This window comes from Dromiciops gliroides, chromosome 2 (assembly GCF_019393635.1).
Source record: "Dromiciops gliroides isolate mDroGli1 chromosome 2, mDroGli1.pri, whole genome shotgun sequence".
In the NCBI taxonomy this organism is placed as follows: Eukaryota; Metazoa; Chordata; class Mammalia; order Microbiotheria; family Microbiotheriidae; genus Dromiciops; species Dromiciops gliroides.
Genome location: NC_057862.1, coordinates 148679333 through 148696967, shown reverse-complemented (window position 1 = coordinate 148696967; position 17635 = coordinate 148679333). Strand labels below are relative to the sequence as shown.

At 42.5% G+C, this 17635-nt stretch overlaps 1 protein-coding gene across 1 annotated transcript in view; it reads left to right on the top strand.

Moving 5' to 3' along the window:
- The window catches only part of UBAP1L (ubiquitin associated protein 1 like), a 38118-nt gene extending 22327 nt beyond the window's left edge, over positions 1-15791 (top strand). The window contains exons 5-8 of the mRNA XM_043987743.1: positions 1306-1515; positions 11930-12031; positions 13593-13723; positions 15658-15791. Of these exons, the coding sequence (XP_043843678.1) occupies positions 1306-1515; positions 11930-12031; positions 13593-13723; positions 15658-15715 (501 nt within the window). The 3' untranslated portion in view covers positions 15716-15791. The remainder of the gene's footprint in view (positions 1-1305; positions 1516-11929; positions 12032-13592; positions 13724-15657) is intronic.
- Positions 15792-17635: the final 1844 nt, after the last annotated feature.

The following is a 17635-nucleotide window of genomic DNA, read 5'->3' as shown; positions in this document are numbered from 1 at the left end:
TGGCAGAGATACTGGAGAGATTTGCCATTTCCTTCTCATTTTACAGAGGAGGAAACTGAAGCAAACAGGGCTAAGTAACTTACCCCTGTGGTCACACAGCTAGTTAAGTGTCTGAGTTCAGATTTGAACTCAGGTCTTCCTGACTCTAGGCCCCTTGTTCTAGACACCTAGCTGCTACTGGGGGAAGGATCTCTAAAGGTCATCATAGTCCATCTCCATTTTATAAGTGAAGAAACATTCAGAGGAGGAGAAGTAAGTGACTTAACTGAAGTCACCCAGTAAATTAGTGGGAGAGCCTGGACTAAGACTTGTATCTCCAGGCCCCTAGTCTTGGATTCCCTCTGCTGCACCATGTGGCAGCCCAGTCAGTGAGCAGGCACTAAGATGAAACCATGGCAAGAAGGAAGAATGGGTTAGGTACAGGAAGAATTCCCATCCAGGCCCCAATAGCTGGGTCTGGTTCTCTAGGGTGAGTCTTGGAAGGATGGTTTGAGTTATAGTTACACATTTCATTCTCCAGGTGACCTATGGAACAGCTAAAATGGGATTTTCTTTCATCTAGGGGAGAGGGAGATGTTTAAAGCAGAACAGACCGAGACTTTCCCAAGCCTTCTGTCTTCTGATTTTTATCAGTTTTGGCTACAGGACTGTTTGTGGTTTCCCAAGCAACATAACAAATCACATTATTCTCAGTCTGTTTGTTGCAGAAATAAGCTGGCAATAAGTTTTTTTCAGAGAACATAACAAAGAAGGAAAGGCCAGTGTAGACGAGGGGGAGAAATTCTCTGCCTTTGTGTCCCATCCTTGGAATAGACCAGATTAATCTTTCTGCTTGGTTTAACATCAGCTTGTCAATTTCAGGATCTAAGGGAAGAAGAGAGTGAGGGAGAGAAGAGCACATTCTCATTCAGCAAGCATGTATTGTCTTCCTATAGCTTGCCAGGCGCTGTCCTTGGTTCTGGGGGGGGGCAAGAAGAGAAAAGTAAACTGTCTTTACCCTCAAAAAGCTTACATTCTACTGGGGGAACAGCACATGCACAGATAAGTCTGCACAGGATATATTCAGAGTAAATACAAAGCAGTTTTCTGTAGGAGGGGACCAGAAAACAAATAATTAGGGGGATCAGGAAAGACCCCAGATAGGAGATGGCACCTGAAACTGTGCTTTACATGCCTACTTAGGTCTGAAGAAAACAGAATTCTAAGATCCAAGAGGCCCCTCCCTTTTCCTCCTCCACTGTGGGTTTGCTCATGAGTGGTGTCCGTGCACCTTCTCCAAACCTCCCCTCTTTCTTTGTATTTCAGTCTCTCAGCCCATACTCCTGCCTCCCGCCCTGTCCTGGCACTTCACGACCTCTCAGTTCTGATAACCGCCACCCAGATTCCACTGCTGATCTGCTGTCTGCCCTGAGTCAGGAGGAGCGGGACCTCATTGAACCTGTGCTGGCCCTGGGGTATCCCCTGCGCAGGGCCATCCTGGCTCTGCAGAGGACAGGGAGGCAGAGCCTGAGCCAGGTGAGTGATGGAATCCAAATCAGGTAAGTGAGACAGTCTGAACCAGGCAGACTAGGGAGGGAGGCAGTGCTTCTAGTTGGTTTGGAAAGCCATATACTTCAATAATTCAATTCAATTCAATGAGCATTTGTTAAGCACTTGCTATTTTTTTGTGTGTTTTTTGTTTTGTTTTGTTTTGTTTTTGGTGAGGCAATTGGGGTTAAGTGACTTGCCCAGGGTCACACAGCTAGTAAGTGTCAAGGGTCTGAGGCTGGATTTGAACTCAGGTCCTCCTGAATCCAGGGCCAGTGCTCTATCTGCTGCGCCACCTAGCTGCCCCAAACACATGCTATTTGTAAGGCAATAAGCTGGTGCTGGGGATGCAAAAAGCCAAATAAAAAATAGTCCCTGTCTTCAAGGAGCTGATATTCTACTGGGTTTGGAGGTGGGGGTGAGAACATAGCATAAACAGAGAAGGAAATACAAAAAAATTTGATGAGGAAGAGTGCAATAATAATTTGGGAAATCAGGAAAACCGGAGTCATCCCATAGATTCTCCCTACACAGGGTAGCTTATTCAGTTGAAAATAATGATTATTGTGTTTGTTTGGGTTTTTCATAATTTCAGAAAGTACAGATCCTGGTTGCTTTGGACTGTTCAAAGCTACCCCTTCCCCCCAGCCCCTGGTTTAAAAAAAAAGGCAGAATTGCACACTGGTTAGAATTCTAAACTTAGAGTCACCAAGATCTGGGTTCAAATCCTGCTAGAGATCCTTATTAATTCTGTCTTTGGGCAAGTCATTTAACCACTCTGAATCTCATTTCCCTAGGAAATTTCAATAGAACTCTTTATAGCTTGGGAATTACCTTATAGCGTAGTTGTAAAGGCCAAATGAAATAACACATTGTTGAAGAATTGATTGGTAATTTAGCGAGGACATTAATCATAACATGAGTGTAAGGGAGGGAGAATTTAAAACACAGACACAAAATGTTGGTGCTCTGAAGAAGCCCCCTCCTGAGTCAATCATGTTATTTGGAACCTATTGAGAAGACAAAAAAAATCATATGAGAATGGTACAAGGTTATCTGGGAGATAGAGGCACAAAGGTAAGAGATTAATAAAAGAAAAAGAAATAAATATGTTTTCTCTGTTCTAAAGAGAGATTGATAAAGGTATGCCAGGGCAGCCAGGTGGCATGGTAGATAGAGCACTGAGCTTGGAATCAGGAAGACCTAAGTTTCAATTCAGCCTCAGACACTCACTAGCTGTGTGACCCCAGAGAAGGCACTTGTTTACCTCAGTTTCCTCATCTGTAAAATGACCTGGAGAAGGAAATGGCAAACCAGTCCAGTATCTTTGCCAATAAAAGCCCCAAATGGGGTCACAAAAAGTAGAACACAACTGAAACAACTGAAGAAGGATATGCAAAGTTTGAACCTACATGTAAAAGAATCAATGACACTCAGCAGTTGAATGAGGAGTTTTGGAATGTTCTGAGAAAAAGCTTACACAATGATGAAAAGTTGAGCACAGGAAGTGGAGTGGCTGCTTCTCATTGCTCTGTTGGGTTGCCATTGTTCATTGTTACCCATGAAAAAGCCAGTTTCCTCATCACCTTTCAGGATAGCAATGCTTCACCTACCCATAGACCTTTGCAGTAATGGCAAACTCTTCAGAAGCACAACCAAATAAGATGGACCTAGAATCCTGATGTAGTAGTATATAAAGCTCTATGAAAACCTTAAGTTATTGTGTAGAAATGATTTTTAAAATTATTATAAGGTATCATTTATTCATTCACATTTATTAAGGGCCTTCTAAGTGCCGTGCACTATTTTAGGCAGTTAAACGGCACAGTGGATAGTGATGGACCTAGAATCAAGAAGACTTGAGTTCAAATATGACCTTAGACATTTTCCTAGCTGTGAGACCTGGACAAGTCAGTTAACTTCTGTTTTCTTCAGTTTTCTCATCTGTAAAATGGGGGCTCATAATAGCTCTTACCTCCCAGGGTTTTTATGAGGCTTAAATAAAATAATATTTGTAAAGCACTTAGCACAGTGCCTGGCACATAGCACAGTATGAATATTTGCTATTTTTATTAATGGGGTAGTTGGGTGGTGCAGTGGATAGAGTGATGGGCCTGGAGTCAGGGAGACTCATCTCCCTGAATTCAAATTCAGTCTTGGACACTTCCTAGCTGTGTGACCCTGGCCAAGTTACTTAATCCTTTTTGCCTCAGTTTTCTCATCTGTAAAATGAGCTGCAGAAGGAAAAGGCAAACCACTCCACTATCTTGGCCAAGAAAATCCCAAATGGGATCACAAAGAATAAGACAAGACTGAAAAAAGGACTCAATAACAAATTATGATTAACTGTTATTAGATGCATGTTGGTTAAAAGGAGGAATAATAATACATGGTCCCTAGCCCTTAAAGAACTTACAGTCCTGCCAGGAAGACATGGAACATACACATGAAAAGGATTGTTGTGAGGATTAAAAGAGAATATATATCAAGTGCTTTACAAACCTTAAAGTGATATATAAATCCTAGCTGGTTATTACAATATAACAGATGCCTCAGGGTAGTACACAACAAACTGTCCAATGATTAGTATGGCTGATAAGGGCTACAGGAAGTCAATGAGGATAGAGATCATTGTGGAGTGTGTTGCTGAGGAAAGATTTCCCAAAGAACTGGAGGCACTTGAGTTTCGCCTCAAAGTGAAAGAAAATAATAATTGTGACAAGAGGGGATCAATAGAGACTACGCTCTCCCTCCCAGTCCTCACCTCCACTCAGTAATTTAACCCAACCAATACTGATCATGTACCCACTCCTATAAGACAATAAGTTAGGAGCAAGGGGGAATGCAATCAAAGGTGTGCTGGTACATGTTTAACAACCACCTTTCCAGAAAAGGGTACCCAGAACAAATTTTAAAGCTCAATCAGTGTTATTAACATTTTCTCCATCACTTTCTTAAGTCTAGACAATTAAAACAATAAATCCACCCCAATTTGTAGTAACTCCCAAGGTGTAAATGCTCACACTGAGAGTTTAACAATGACTCTCCTGAGCCTGTTTGAGTTGGCTCCAGAACACAAGGGTGAAAAGGAAAGAGTGAATTTATATTATAGTCTAACATTAAATGAACTTAGTATTCAATATATTAAAATATTTAATGAGTTTCTATTTTCTTAGAATAGCACGATGTAATCAAGAGGAAGGAGAGAGCACCAACACCTGGGGTAGACTAGAGTAGGGAGGGGAAGAATTAGAGAAAGCTTCTGAGAGCTGAAGCATGAGAGAAGGAAGATAAGTACTCCAAGTGGTAGATGTGAGGAGGTTGTGTATTCCGGGAATGCTTCTGACACTTACTCATTATGTGACTATAGTTGTTTTTCAGTCATGTCTGACTCTGTGACCCCATCGCCAAGCCTTGTGCTTAGCACAAGAGTCATCCCCTTCTTTCAGGAAGGACAAAGGCAGACGTTTAATGTAGGAAACTGCTGAGAATCCAGTTTGGTTGGAGAAGAGAGGGTGGGGCATATAGTAAAAGGGTAAGTTGGGGCTAGATGTTGAAGGGTCTTAAAAGCCAGGCTGAGAAATCCATAGTTTATCCCTAGAGGCAAGAGAGAAGCACTGAAGGCTTTTGAGCAGTGACATGGTCAGTACAGTACCTTAAGAATATTATTTTGGCATCTGTGGTATTGGAGAAGGAAAAGTATGGGAGGTGAATAAAGAGAATATTACAGTAAGCCAGGCCAGGGGTGATGAGGACATGACCTAATATGGTGGCCATGGGAATGGAGAGAAACTGACAGATGTAAGATATGTTGTGACAGTGGAATGGCCCAGGACACGTTAAGATTTTTAAGCTGCTAAAGGCAAAGGAAATATTGCTACCACTGTTGCAATTTGTGGGAGGCCCAAGAGGGGAGAAACACCGCCCTGCCCCTCCCCATCCCACAGGAAGACACCATCAGCATCTTCTAAATTTCCCACTCTGGGGACCAATAAATCACCCTCACCCCACCCCACCAATTACTGTGCAGAGAAGGGCAAATTCACAATCAAGGGTAAAACAAACATGTCCAGCTGGGCTCCTCATTATTACCTTCCTGATGTCATTGGTCCTCTAGAAGAAAGAATGAACAACAAGAGCCATTTCCTCCTATTTAATTAAAAAAAAAACCTTAAATACTGAATAAAAAGAGGTACTTCCACATACACAATAGAATAGAAAAAGAGGATTGCCCTTGAAAATGCTGATCTCTATTAAGTATGTTTGCTTTTTTTTTTAAGTTCAACCAGTAGCTTTCAACACTATCCTGATTATTTGTGCTTCTTTTTGGACTTCTGTCTTCTCTTTGTTAATATAAATGTGGGGTCTGGCATATAGGCAGACCCCATCAGCTTGCTCAGGTGGTATTCCTACATAGGGAAAGATACTGACTAAACAAGCTAGATTATTATTACACAAGGCACCAGACCCTATATATATATATATATATATAGCAATTGGGGTTAAGTGACTTGGCCAAGGTCACACAGCTAGTAAGTGTCAAGTGTCTGAGGCCAGATTTGAACTCAGGTCCTCCTGACTCCAGGGTCAGTGCTCTATCCACTGTGCCACCTAGCTGCCCCCCCCTTATATTTGTAAAAAAAATGTGTCTCAATGCTTCTGGGTTTTTTATTTTTTCTATCCTTATCACCTTTTCAACCCCCACTGGGGGGAAAAAAAAGCCCTTGTAGGAGGCTCCTGGGTGGTACAGTGGACAGAATGCTGGACCTGGAGTCAGGAAGACTTGAGTTCAAATCCAGCTTCAGCTACTTACTAGTTGTGTGACCTTAGTGAAGTCACTTAACCTCTGCTTGTCTCAGTTCCCTCAACTATAAAATGGAGATAATAATATCACTAGGGTTGTTATGAGAATCAAATGAGATAATATTTGTAAAGCGCTTAACATAATGCCTGACATATAGTAGCCATTCTAAAAAAGCTAGCTATTATTATTAACATTTATACATATATATGTGTGTGTGTTTATATATATATATATATATACATACATGTATGCATGCATATATGCATACAAACAAATTCCCATATTGACTCTACCTAAGAACCTTACAAGACAGATCCAATGGACTGAACATCTGGAGGCAGGTTCTATGGAGGGAACTCCAAATCTTTGATAATAGATAAGTGCTGGAACATATCAGAGAGGCCACAAGGTAACTCATTATGACAGCTGTTGTTGGGTGAGAGGGAGACATTGACGCAGATCTGCTTATCCTTTCCTGACCAAAGGGACAAGGCGAGAGAACTCAAAGACCCAGTATTATTAATTAATTTATTTATTTTAAATCATGCTGGGAATAAGAACAGAGCGATCCAGGCCATAACTTAGGGACAGGGGCTAGGAGAACATCCTGTCTCCAGATTTGGGCCATGTTCATAGAATGCTGCTTAGGCTCCCAAAGCCTGTCTAAAGGAAATGTCAGGTTCTACGAAGGGAGATGAGGGTGGGAGTGGAACAAGGGGTTAAGGTCTATGAACCTGCAGCCCTGGATAAGGGGCAGAGAAATTCAGACTCTGTTGTCAAAGCCTAAAGCCCTGCAAGAACAGGGAAGAGGAAGGCAGGCAGTTAGCAATGTTCCTTATGGATAAGACTATGCAAGACCAGAGGGAGCAGGGTTGCCTGCTTGCGTCCACCCTGAGGTGGATGGAAGGGATGGAGGGGGTGGTGTTCCTAGCATCTCAGGTGCAACTTTAATACCTGTGTCATCCCTTTGATCTAGCCAGGGTCATCACACATGGCTGCATTTCCCTGACACCGCCTACGAGCGTTTCCTTTTTTAAACTTTTTGGAGAAAGATGATACTCAGAACTGTTTCTTTTGGGGACTCCATCCAAGCTGGTCCCAGGCAGGGCAGGTCTTACCCAAGGGTCGGAGGATGAGCCTGGTTCCCTGGAGACTATGTAACAATAACAACAGTATTAAAATATCAATAATAACAATAGCTAGCAAATATATTTCCTTGTCAACAGATACAACTGGTTCTTCCAATGTTTACCCTCTCCAAGCCTGTTTCCTCATCTGCAAGATGAGGGTAATAATGACAATTCTATAGCTCTTCAAGGTTGGTGATGTGCTTTACAAATATTCTTATTTAATCTCCACAACCCAGTGAGGTGGGTGCCATTATCATCCCTATTTTGCAAATGAGGAAACTGACACAGAGATTAAATATTAGAAAGATCAGGTATGTCAACTGATGAGGAAATATTTTTTGACAGTAAATATTTTCTTTCTCCTATCTATGTAAATGCACTTTAAATATAGTTACAAGCAGATGTCCTTTAAGAGGTTTGGGAGGGTTTTTGGGGGGGGCAGGGCAATGAAGGTTAAGTGACTTGCCCAGGGTCACACAGCTAGTAAGTGTCAAGTGTCTGAGGTTAGATTTGAACTTCGGTCCTCCTGAATCCAGGGCTAGTGCTTTATCCACTCCACCACCTAGCTGCCTCCTTTAAGAGGTATTGTGACATAATAGAGAGAGTGCTGAATTTGAAGTCAGGAAGTTTGTATCCCACTTCTGACACCAGCTTAGGTGTCCCTGGGTAAATCATTTACATTTTCTCAACCTCATCTGTAAAATGGGGTTAATAATTGCAATAATCCCTATTTTAAAGGATTGTTGTGAGGCTCAAATGAGAAAAAATATATAAAGTAGTTTGTAAACTTTAAGTTATTAAATAAATATCAGTGATTATTTTTGAACCCACTACAGTAAGTAATGAGAGGAGAGAGAATTCATTCTGGGAGGTGGTACTCACAGGTTGAACACCTCCTTCCCTAGTGCCCCTCCACACATACACATAAGCACACATGCATACCTCCACACATGTTTGTGCTTATGTCTATACATAAGATTCAGAGTTTTAAACTTTAATAGCTTAAAACTGCACTAAGACTTATGGGGGGACATCTAGGTGGCACAGTGGATTAGAGTGCCAGGCTTGAAGTCAGGAAGTTGTTGTTGTTCGCTGTTATGTCTGACTCTATGACCCCATTTAGGGTTTTCTTGGAAAAGATCCTGGAGTGGTTTGCCATTTCCTTTGGCTCATATTACAGATGAGGAAACTGAAGCAAACGGGGTTATATAACTTGCCTAGAGTCACCCAGTTAGTCAGCATCTGAAGCTGGATTTGAACTCAGGAAGACAAGTCTTCCTGACACCAGTCCTAGCATTCTATCCACTGTGCCACCTAGCCACCAAGGAAGAGCTGCCTCAAGGAAATTTTGGCTTAGGTGGACAAGTGACCCAAATCTGGGAAGGAGAGCTAACAGACTGAATGACAGAATCAGGATCGAAAAAGATCTTGACAGGCTAGCCCTTCGTGATGAATCTATTAGGATGAAACAGAAAAGCGTTGTGTACAGTCTTCCACTTGGATCCAAAAAATCCCCAACTCTATAGATATAAGACATGCTGGAAGGAGGAGACAACGTTAGACAGCAGTTTGTTTAAAAAAGGGTTTTAGGTTTTAATGGTCTGGAAGCTCAACATGAATCAACAGTGATACAGCAGCCAGAAGAGCTAATGCGATCTTGAGATGCTTAAGACAGTCATAGCTTCCAAGAACGAGTCTCTCCACATCCTCTCTGCCTTGATTGGACATCTGGTGCATTGTGTTGAGGCCTGGATGCCACAGATAAAGAAGAACATGAATAAACTGGAGACAATCCAGAGGAGGAAAACCAGGATGAGAAAGGACGTTTTTCCTGTGTCCTATGAAAACAGGTTGAAGAAGCTGGAAATATTTAGCAAGGCAAAAGAGAAGATTTAGTGGGGACAGTGATAGCTATCTTCAAACATATAAGACTGTCAAGTAGAAGGATTAGTTTGGTTCTGTTTGACTCCTGGAACAATGGGCAGAGGCTTTGAATAATCAAATTTGGGCTAAAAATTAAAGGGCGAAAATCTTCCCAACCATTGTAACAACCCCAAAGTGGAATGGGATGCCCTAAGAGGTTCAGAAATCTAAAGCTAGAAGGGACCTCAGTCAGAGGCCACATCAACCAATCCCTTCATTTTATAGCTAAGGGGATTGAGGCCCCGAGAGGTTTATTGCCTTTTCTAAAGTTAGAAGCAGGATTTGAATCCAGGTCCAGAGCTTTTTCCAGTGTAACTCATACCTCCACATAGCAGAGGGGACTTAGTGACTACCTGAAGGATTTAATATGGTAGGGATTTCTTTTTAGGGTATTAGTTGGACCAGTTACCTATGAAGAAACTACCCAATTCCAAAATTCTCTGTGCTCCTATAAGAGGTACATACACACACACACACACACACTCCACATGAAAATATTATGGCCAGAAGAAGACAGTGTGTGCCACGTAGGAAGCCCAGATTGACCACCAATGCTATAGGCAATTAAAAGATTGAGAGATCCTTACTTCTGTGGGGGTCAGCTTCTCAGAGAAGGCTTCATGGAGGGGGGAGGAACTCAGCTGATCTTTGAAAGATGGATAGAATTCTAATATAGAAAAGAAAAATGGAAGGAGGGGAACATTAGGCATAACACATCCCAGTTGGCAATGGAAAGGAGAAAGCACAGGGTATGTTTGAGTAATATAATAACTACTGTTTATACAGAACTTAAAGTGCTTTAAGCTTGTCTATATAACACTATATATAAAGCACTTTATATCACATTTTGCAAAGCACTTTACAAATAGCTCTTTTTTTTCTTCACAACTACCTTGGGAAGTGGGTGTTATTTGTTACAAAGGCACCATTATTATCTCTATTTTACAAATGAGAAAACTGAGTCAGAAATCAAATTACTTGGCCAGGGTCACACACTAGATTTGAACTCCAACTCGGGTCTTCCTGACTCCAGGTCCAACATTGTGCCCCCTAACTACCTCTAGGACTCTATGTCTCTCTCTCCATCTCTCTCTTTCTCTGTGTCTCTGTGTCTCTGTGTCTGTCTCCTCCCTCCCTCTCTCTCTCTCTCTGTTTCTCTGTGTCTTTCTCTGTTTCTCTCTATGTCTCTCTATCTCTGTCTTTCTCTCTGTCTCTCTCCATCTCCGTCTCTCTCTGCCTCATAATACCAAAAATTCACCGAGTCTAAGCTTATTTACCACTAAAGGCTTCCATAGCTTTACCCTTGGCTTTTTCAAAGACTGAATCAGTTCTAGAGGACCAACAGAAAGGTTATTTCAGCCCATGAGTGAGGCTTCCCAGCTCTGAGGATCTGGCCACCCTTGCTCCTGCGGTGCTGGAGTAAGGGTCTTGGGATCCTAAACATAGAGTTGAAAATGACACTAAAGACCATTTAGTCCAGCTGATAATTGGGGAAACTGAGGCTATGAGAGGTTAAGGACTTGTCCAGGGTCCCTCAGTTAGTAAATGTGTAAATAAAACAGCATTTGAATTCCCAGTTCTCTCTGACTCCAGTTTCTCACCTGCCCTGCCATGCTGCCTCTCTACAGGTGACGAGACTGACTGAAGGACTAGGGACCTCCGTAATCTGGAGCTCAGCAGTGTCAGGATCTCTTATTCAGGGCCAGGAGGGAAAAAGAGGAGGTGGACATCATTCTGTAGAGGTCCCAAGAGATTTCCCAAAGGAAGCCTGCATTATAGACAACACCCAGGGATATGCCGGACACACTTTTAAATTTAATCTGAATTATTAACATATTCTTCCTCACTTTCTTAAGTCTAGACAGTTGATAAAATAACAAGCCAATTCCGGGTTTGCAGCATTTTCCAGTCTCCAAGGTGTAAATGTGGATTCTGTTTTTGTTTTGGTTTGTTTTTTTGCGAGGCAATGAGGGTTAAGTGACTTGCCCAGGGTCACACAGCTAGTAAGTGTCAAGTGTCTGAGGCTGGATTGGAACTCAGGTCCTCCTGAATCCAGGGCCAGTGCTCTATCCACTGCGCCACCTAGCTGCCCCCATAAATGCGGATTCTGAAATTTTAACAATCTATCTGTTCTGCAACAGCAAGAAGTTACTCCAGGGCACCCCTACACAGTACTCAGGGATGTCCAGGAGAATCAACCCCTGTTCACTTGATCACAAACTGTGCCCTTCTGGGGAAGGGTAGCAAGTTAGAGATGCTAACCCGTGAGGAGGTCAGGGCTGCTGAGTTAAGTGGGTGCCAGGACTGTTCAGGCTCAGGAATCCAAGATTCTTGTCCCGGGCTCGTTTCCAACAACATTTTTCCTTGAACCAGATATTTTGCGTTCTAGAAGAATCCTCCCCTATGCCTTTCCTCCAATCTCTCCCTTTCCCCACCATCCCCATTATCCAACCCCCTCCTCTTCCATATTACCTCCACCCACCCCCAATACCCTATTGTGGGTCCTCTAATCATTCCCTTTTCTGTCTCTTGCCTCCTGCTGCAGTTTCTCAGTTACCTCAGTACATGTGATCGGCTGGTCAAGCAGGGCTACTCAGAGAGCCTGGTGGAGGAGGCCATGGAGATGTTTCAGTACTCGGAGAGGAAGGTCAGGCCAAGCTGAGGTGCTCAGCAAAGAGCCCTATACCCTGACCCCTGAACCTCAATCTGCCTTTGAAGCCAACCCAAGCATTCCTCATTCTGCTTCCCCACCCCACCTCCCGCCACCTCCTAGTTCTACCCGGGATAGAAGGGGCATTCCCTAGGGAGAAGGGCCCTGCCAAAGTCTGAGGCTGTGAGGTTTCGTGCCCAGAGTTGAGGGAATGTCTGAGGATATGGCAATCCTGGAACAGCTCAGAGAAGTGGGGGTGAACTCAAGGGAAAGAAGCAAGAGGGACCAGAAGGCAGGGACCAGAGGGGGAAAGAAAGATGTTAGACATAGAAGGGGTTGAGAGGGAGGGAAGATGGAATGAGAGAAAATGCGTTTTACAGATGGAAGGTCATAAGGGAGAGGCAATGTAGCACAGTGGGAAGAGGAATGTATTTCCTCTGAAGTCCCTCTCAGAGGGGCTGCCTGGACATCTAGGTGGCACAGTAGATAAAGCACTGGCCCTGGATTCAGAAGGACCTGAGTTCCAATCCAGCCTCAGACACTTGACACTTACTAGCTGTGTGACCCTGGGCAACTCACTTAACCCTCATTGCCCCACCCAAAAAAAAACCCCTTAAACAAATAAATAGATAGATAGATAGATATAAATAAAAAATCAAAGGGGCTGCCTGCCTGCCTTCTCTCTTTTTTTTTTCCCCCCGGAGCAATGAGGGTTAAGTGACTTGCCCAGGGTCACACAGCTAGTAAGTGTCAAGTGTCTGAGGCTGGATTGGAACTCAGGTCCTCCTGAATCCAGGGCCAGTGCTTCATCCACTGTGCCACCTAGCTGTCCCCCTGCCTGCTTTCTCAACACTCAGCAAGGGTCCAACTGTCCCCCTCCCAGCACCACCGTACTCACGGTCACACTGCCCTCCTAACCCTCCTCAACTGGTTTTGGCCCAGGTGAAAAGATTCCTAGTTATGGCTCTGCCTGACCCATTGGAGTGTGCAAGCTGAGTCTACTTTTTCTCCATCCTCAGGGGGAAGCAAAAAGAGAGAGGGTGGTGGAAGGAGAGATCAATGAGAAAGAAAGACTAAAGGTCAAGTGGAGGAAAGGCGGGAGCCAATGGAGAGAGCAGAGATGGATGACCGAAGGCCAGGTGGAAGGAGAAGAGGGGTCAGGGCAGAGGTAGGGAACAGACTGAGGGACAGGCAGGACTTTTTTTTCCCCTGAGGAAGGGCGGTTGCTTATCTACTCCTAGACAGGAATGAGAAGTTGGAGTCTGGAATCTTGCTGTGTGAGAGATGAGTTTTGTCTCTTATTTACCTTCTTTTAGTCTAAGAAAGTCAAATCTTTGCAAGTCTCCAGGGATCTAGGGCAACATCTGTGTCCAATGACAGGACACCTCTTTCCTGACTGGTGGCCAAGTCTGTACTGTTCCTGTCTCCATCAAAGCCTGTCTATTCCAGATGGACTGTGGGGAGAAGCAGCAGCTGCTCCGGCCTCCTGTCTTGCTTCATATCCTGGATCTGGGACACCTCCCCCCCAACCTTTTCCCCTTTCTCTCCGACATCACAGGCATCAGAGTTTCTGCATCTCTGGGAGCAGTTCAGCGACATGGGCTTCCAACAAGACAGGATCAAGGAGGTTCTTCTGCTTCATGAGAACCACCGGGAGCGTGCCCTGGAGGAGCTCATGACTAGGGCCCGGTGAGGAGTCACACCCTGAAAGACTCTGGGGTGGGAGGCAAAGGGAACTGAGTGGTAGATAATCAGTAGTCCCCCAGTCAGGAGCAAGAGAAGGAAGGCTTCTTCATTTCAGAAATGTATCTCCTGGGGCAGCTAGGTGGCACAGTGGATAGAGCACCGGCCCTGGAGTCAGGAGTACCTGAGTTCAAATCTGGCCTCAGACACTTAACACTTACTAGCTGTGTGACCCTGGGCAAGTCACTTAACCCCAACTGCCTCACTAAAAAAAAAAAAAAAGAAAGAAAGAAAGAAATGCATCTCCTGTGCCTGGGAGCTCTGACCCAATGTGTGAGGGTGGGCTTGGCCTTTGCCCCAATCCAGTGCTACCATACCTGATGAGGTCCCAGAATTAGAAACAAGTCCACTATCATAGATACTTGGACAGGCCTTGGGAGGCCTCTAACCTCTCAAGACAGCATGATACAGTAGAAACAGGGATGGCATTAGAAGACCTTGCTATTTATTTCCCATGTCACCATGGGTCACCTAAATCCCTCCAGGTCTCAATTTACTCTTCTGTAAAATGTTCACCTAAACCAGCAAACTATGAGCCATGGGCACTGGTCTTTCTCCACCTGTTTTTGTAGGTACAGAAAGCTAAGAATGTTTTTTGCATCTTAAAATAAAGTTTTGTTGGATTTTAAAATGTAAAAGCTGTTCTCAGCTGGTGGGCTGTACAAAAACAGGCCTGTGGCCTCTGCAGAAGGTCACGTCAAGTCAACAAGAATTTATTAAGCAACTACCATGTTCCATGCATGGAGTACATGTGGCACATTTGCATTAAGGAGGATTGGGCAAGTCTTGCAGAAGGCAGAGTTTTAGCTAGGACTTGAAAAAACCCAGTAAAGCTAGGGAACAGAAAGAAGGAAGGAGAGATTTACAGACAAGGACAGTCAATGAAAATGCCAGGAGTGGGCAGCCAGGTGAAGAAGTGGGTAGAGTGCTGGCCCTGGAATCAGGAGGATCTGAGTTTAAATTCAGCCACAGACACTTACTAGCTGTGTGACCCTGGGTAACCCTGATTGCCAAAAAAAAAGACAATGTCAGGAGTCAAGAGAGTGTCTTGTGCAAGGAAAAATAAGGAAGCTAGTGTCACCAGATCATAGAGTATATGTAAGGAGAATGGAAAGGTAGGAAGGGGGCCAAGTTATAAAGGGCTTTAAAAGAGAAAGGATTTTATATTTGATCCTGGAGGTGATTAGGAGCCACTAGAGTTTATTGAATGGGAAACGGGTGACATAGTCAGACCTTCACTTTAGAAAGATCAGTTTGGTAGTTGAGTGGAAGAAGGACTGGAGTGAGGAGAGACAAGGCAGGGAGATCCACCAGCAGGCTATTGCAAATAGTCTAAGTATGAGAGGATGAGAGCCAGCACTAGGGTGGTAGCAGTGTCAGAGGGGAGAAGAGGAAATGTAGGAGAGATGTTATAAATATAGAAATGACGGCACTTGACAACAGACTGCATATGGCGGGTGGGAGAGTGAGGAGATGAGGATGACACCTAGGCTTGGAGTTTGGATGACTGGAAGGATGGTCTCGGCCTTCACCCCACCCCACTCCATCAGAGTATAACTTGACTGTATCAACATGAAGGCCCAGCCAAGAAGCATAAAGTCCACAGAAAATGGCTCCTGGGATCATTCAAAATCAAAGAGAACCAACCACCTTCACATGGGTGAGTGGTTGTGGTGGTGACAGGGCATTTTACCTTCCTCCCACCTTTTGGGAAACCTTAAGCCAGAAACAAAGAAACTGAGAATTTCACATTGGGAGAAGAGACCCAAATATGTCCAAGAAATCATCTCTACTTATACCACTGAGCTTTATGCAGAATAAAAATAAGTATTCCTAGTAAATAGCAGATGCTTAATTAATACTTACTGATTCATTGACAGGTGGATAGAGCGCCAGCCTTGGAGCCCACCAGTTTTGCCTTTGATACCCACTGTGTGACTTCAAACAAATTTAACTTCTCTGCATCCCAGGCAGCTTCCCAATACTCTAAGTTACAGACTAGTTGCTGATCTGTATCTGAGGAAACTAGGTCCCTAAAATGATGAAATTACAGGTACAGACCTCAGGCTCCACCTCCAACCAAAAAATAAAAAGAAGCTTGGAAAAAAGTTCAAAAGAGGACTCGTTTTCAATTGGACAAATATTTTACCCAACAAAAACCTTCTCTTGTGACCTTTTGGTTCAGGACAAGCTAATAAACACTTCCCCTGAACCAAATTGATATAAAAAGGGAACTTTAATAACTTTAAAAGGAAAGAATTGTGGTTTGAAATTATTTCATTTTAATAAGTTTTTACTGATATCTTCCGTTTTATACATTATCATAGTTATTCCAAGTATTCCTCCCCTCTTCTTCCCAAAAAGTCAATCCATATAATAAATGGCATTTTTTAAGAAAGAAAATAAAATCAACATGACTGATTATGTTGTTGAAAAAGTGTTAAAATATATTGAAATATGTTGATAAAGTCCAAAAACATGTGTAAGGTATAACTGCAGACCTCCCACCTCTACAAAGGGGTAGGTTGGGGGATATCTTTTCATCTCTCTTCATTTGAATCCTGCTTGATCTTTATAATTTTGCTACATTTACTTTTGATTTATGTATGTCATTGTTCTTTCCTTTTACATTGTTGTAGTTACTGTGTGTGTTGTTTTGTTGGTTCTACATACTTCACTCTGCATCAGTACATATAGATAGATCTTTTCCTGCTTCTTTGTATTCATTACACACATCATTTCTTATAGCTCAGTCGGATTCCATTACATTTATGTACCATTCTCCAGTCAAAAGGTACCTCTAATTCTTAGCCTCTAATTCCCTCTAATTCTTAGCCATTGCAAAAAGTACTGCTATGAATATTTTAGAATCTGTGGGGACTTTTTTCTTATTAATGGCTTCCTTCAGGCCCAGTAAAGGAGTTTCTGGTTCAAAGGTTATGGACATTTTAATCACTTCATTTGTATAATTCCAAATCGCTTTCCAAAATGGTTTACCATTTTACAACAATGTATTAGTGTGCCTGTTCTTCCATAAACTCTATAACATTGACTACTGCCATTTTTTGCATTTCTGCCAATTTACAGGGTGTAAGGTAAAACCTCAGGGTTGTTTTGATTTGCATTTCTACTATTATTAGTGATTTGAAGCACTCTTTCATATGGTTATGAAAACTGCAATTCTTTTGAGAACTGTTCATATCCTTTGACTATCTATTGGAAAATGGACATTAGTTTTATTTATATATATATATGTATATATATATATACATTACATTATATGTGACATCATATATGTGAATGTTTATATATCTTGGTCATCAAACCATTATCAGAGAAATTTGATACAAAGATTTTTTTCCCCACTTGATTACTTCCCTTCTTATCCTATATGTATTCATTTTGTGCAGAAACTTTTTGGTTTATGCAATCAAAGTTATCTATTTTATCTTTTGTAATTGCCTCTAACTCTTATTGGGTTAAGAATATACCTTGGTGGGGGGAGATCCTCAAAATTAACCCTCCTCCTCAAGTCAGACATTATATTAAAAGTACCACAACTACAGCTAAATTCTCATATATATTTTTGAGTGTCAAACTTTGTCACTATAATTTCATAGCATACAGTATAATTTTGTTTATTGTTGTTCTTTCTGTTTACATTATTGTATTCACTGTATTTATTATTGTCCTGGTTCAGCTTAATTTCACTTTGTATCATTTCATATGTCTTCTTATAGGTCAATTTTCAAAGAAATAAACCATTACATAGAATTTGAAGAAAAAAAAGAACGAGAAGTATATGATCTATTTCTTTTCTAATCTTTTTTCTAGTATGATCTTTAGTATTAAGATTTC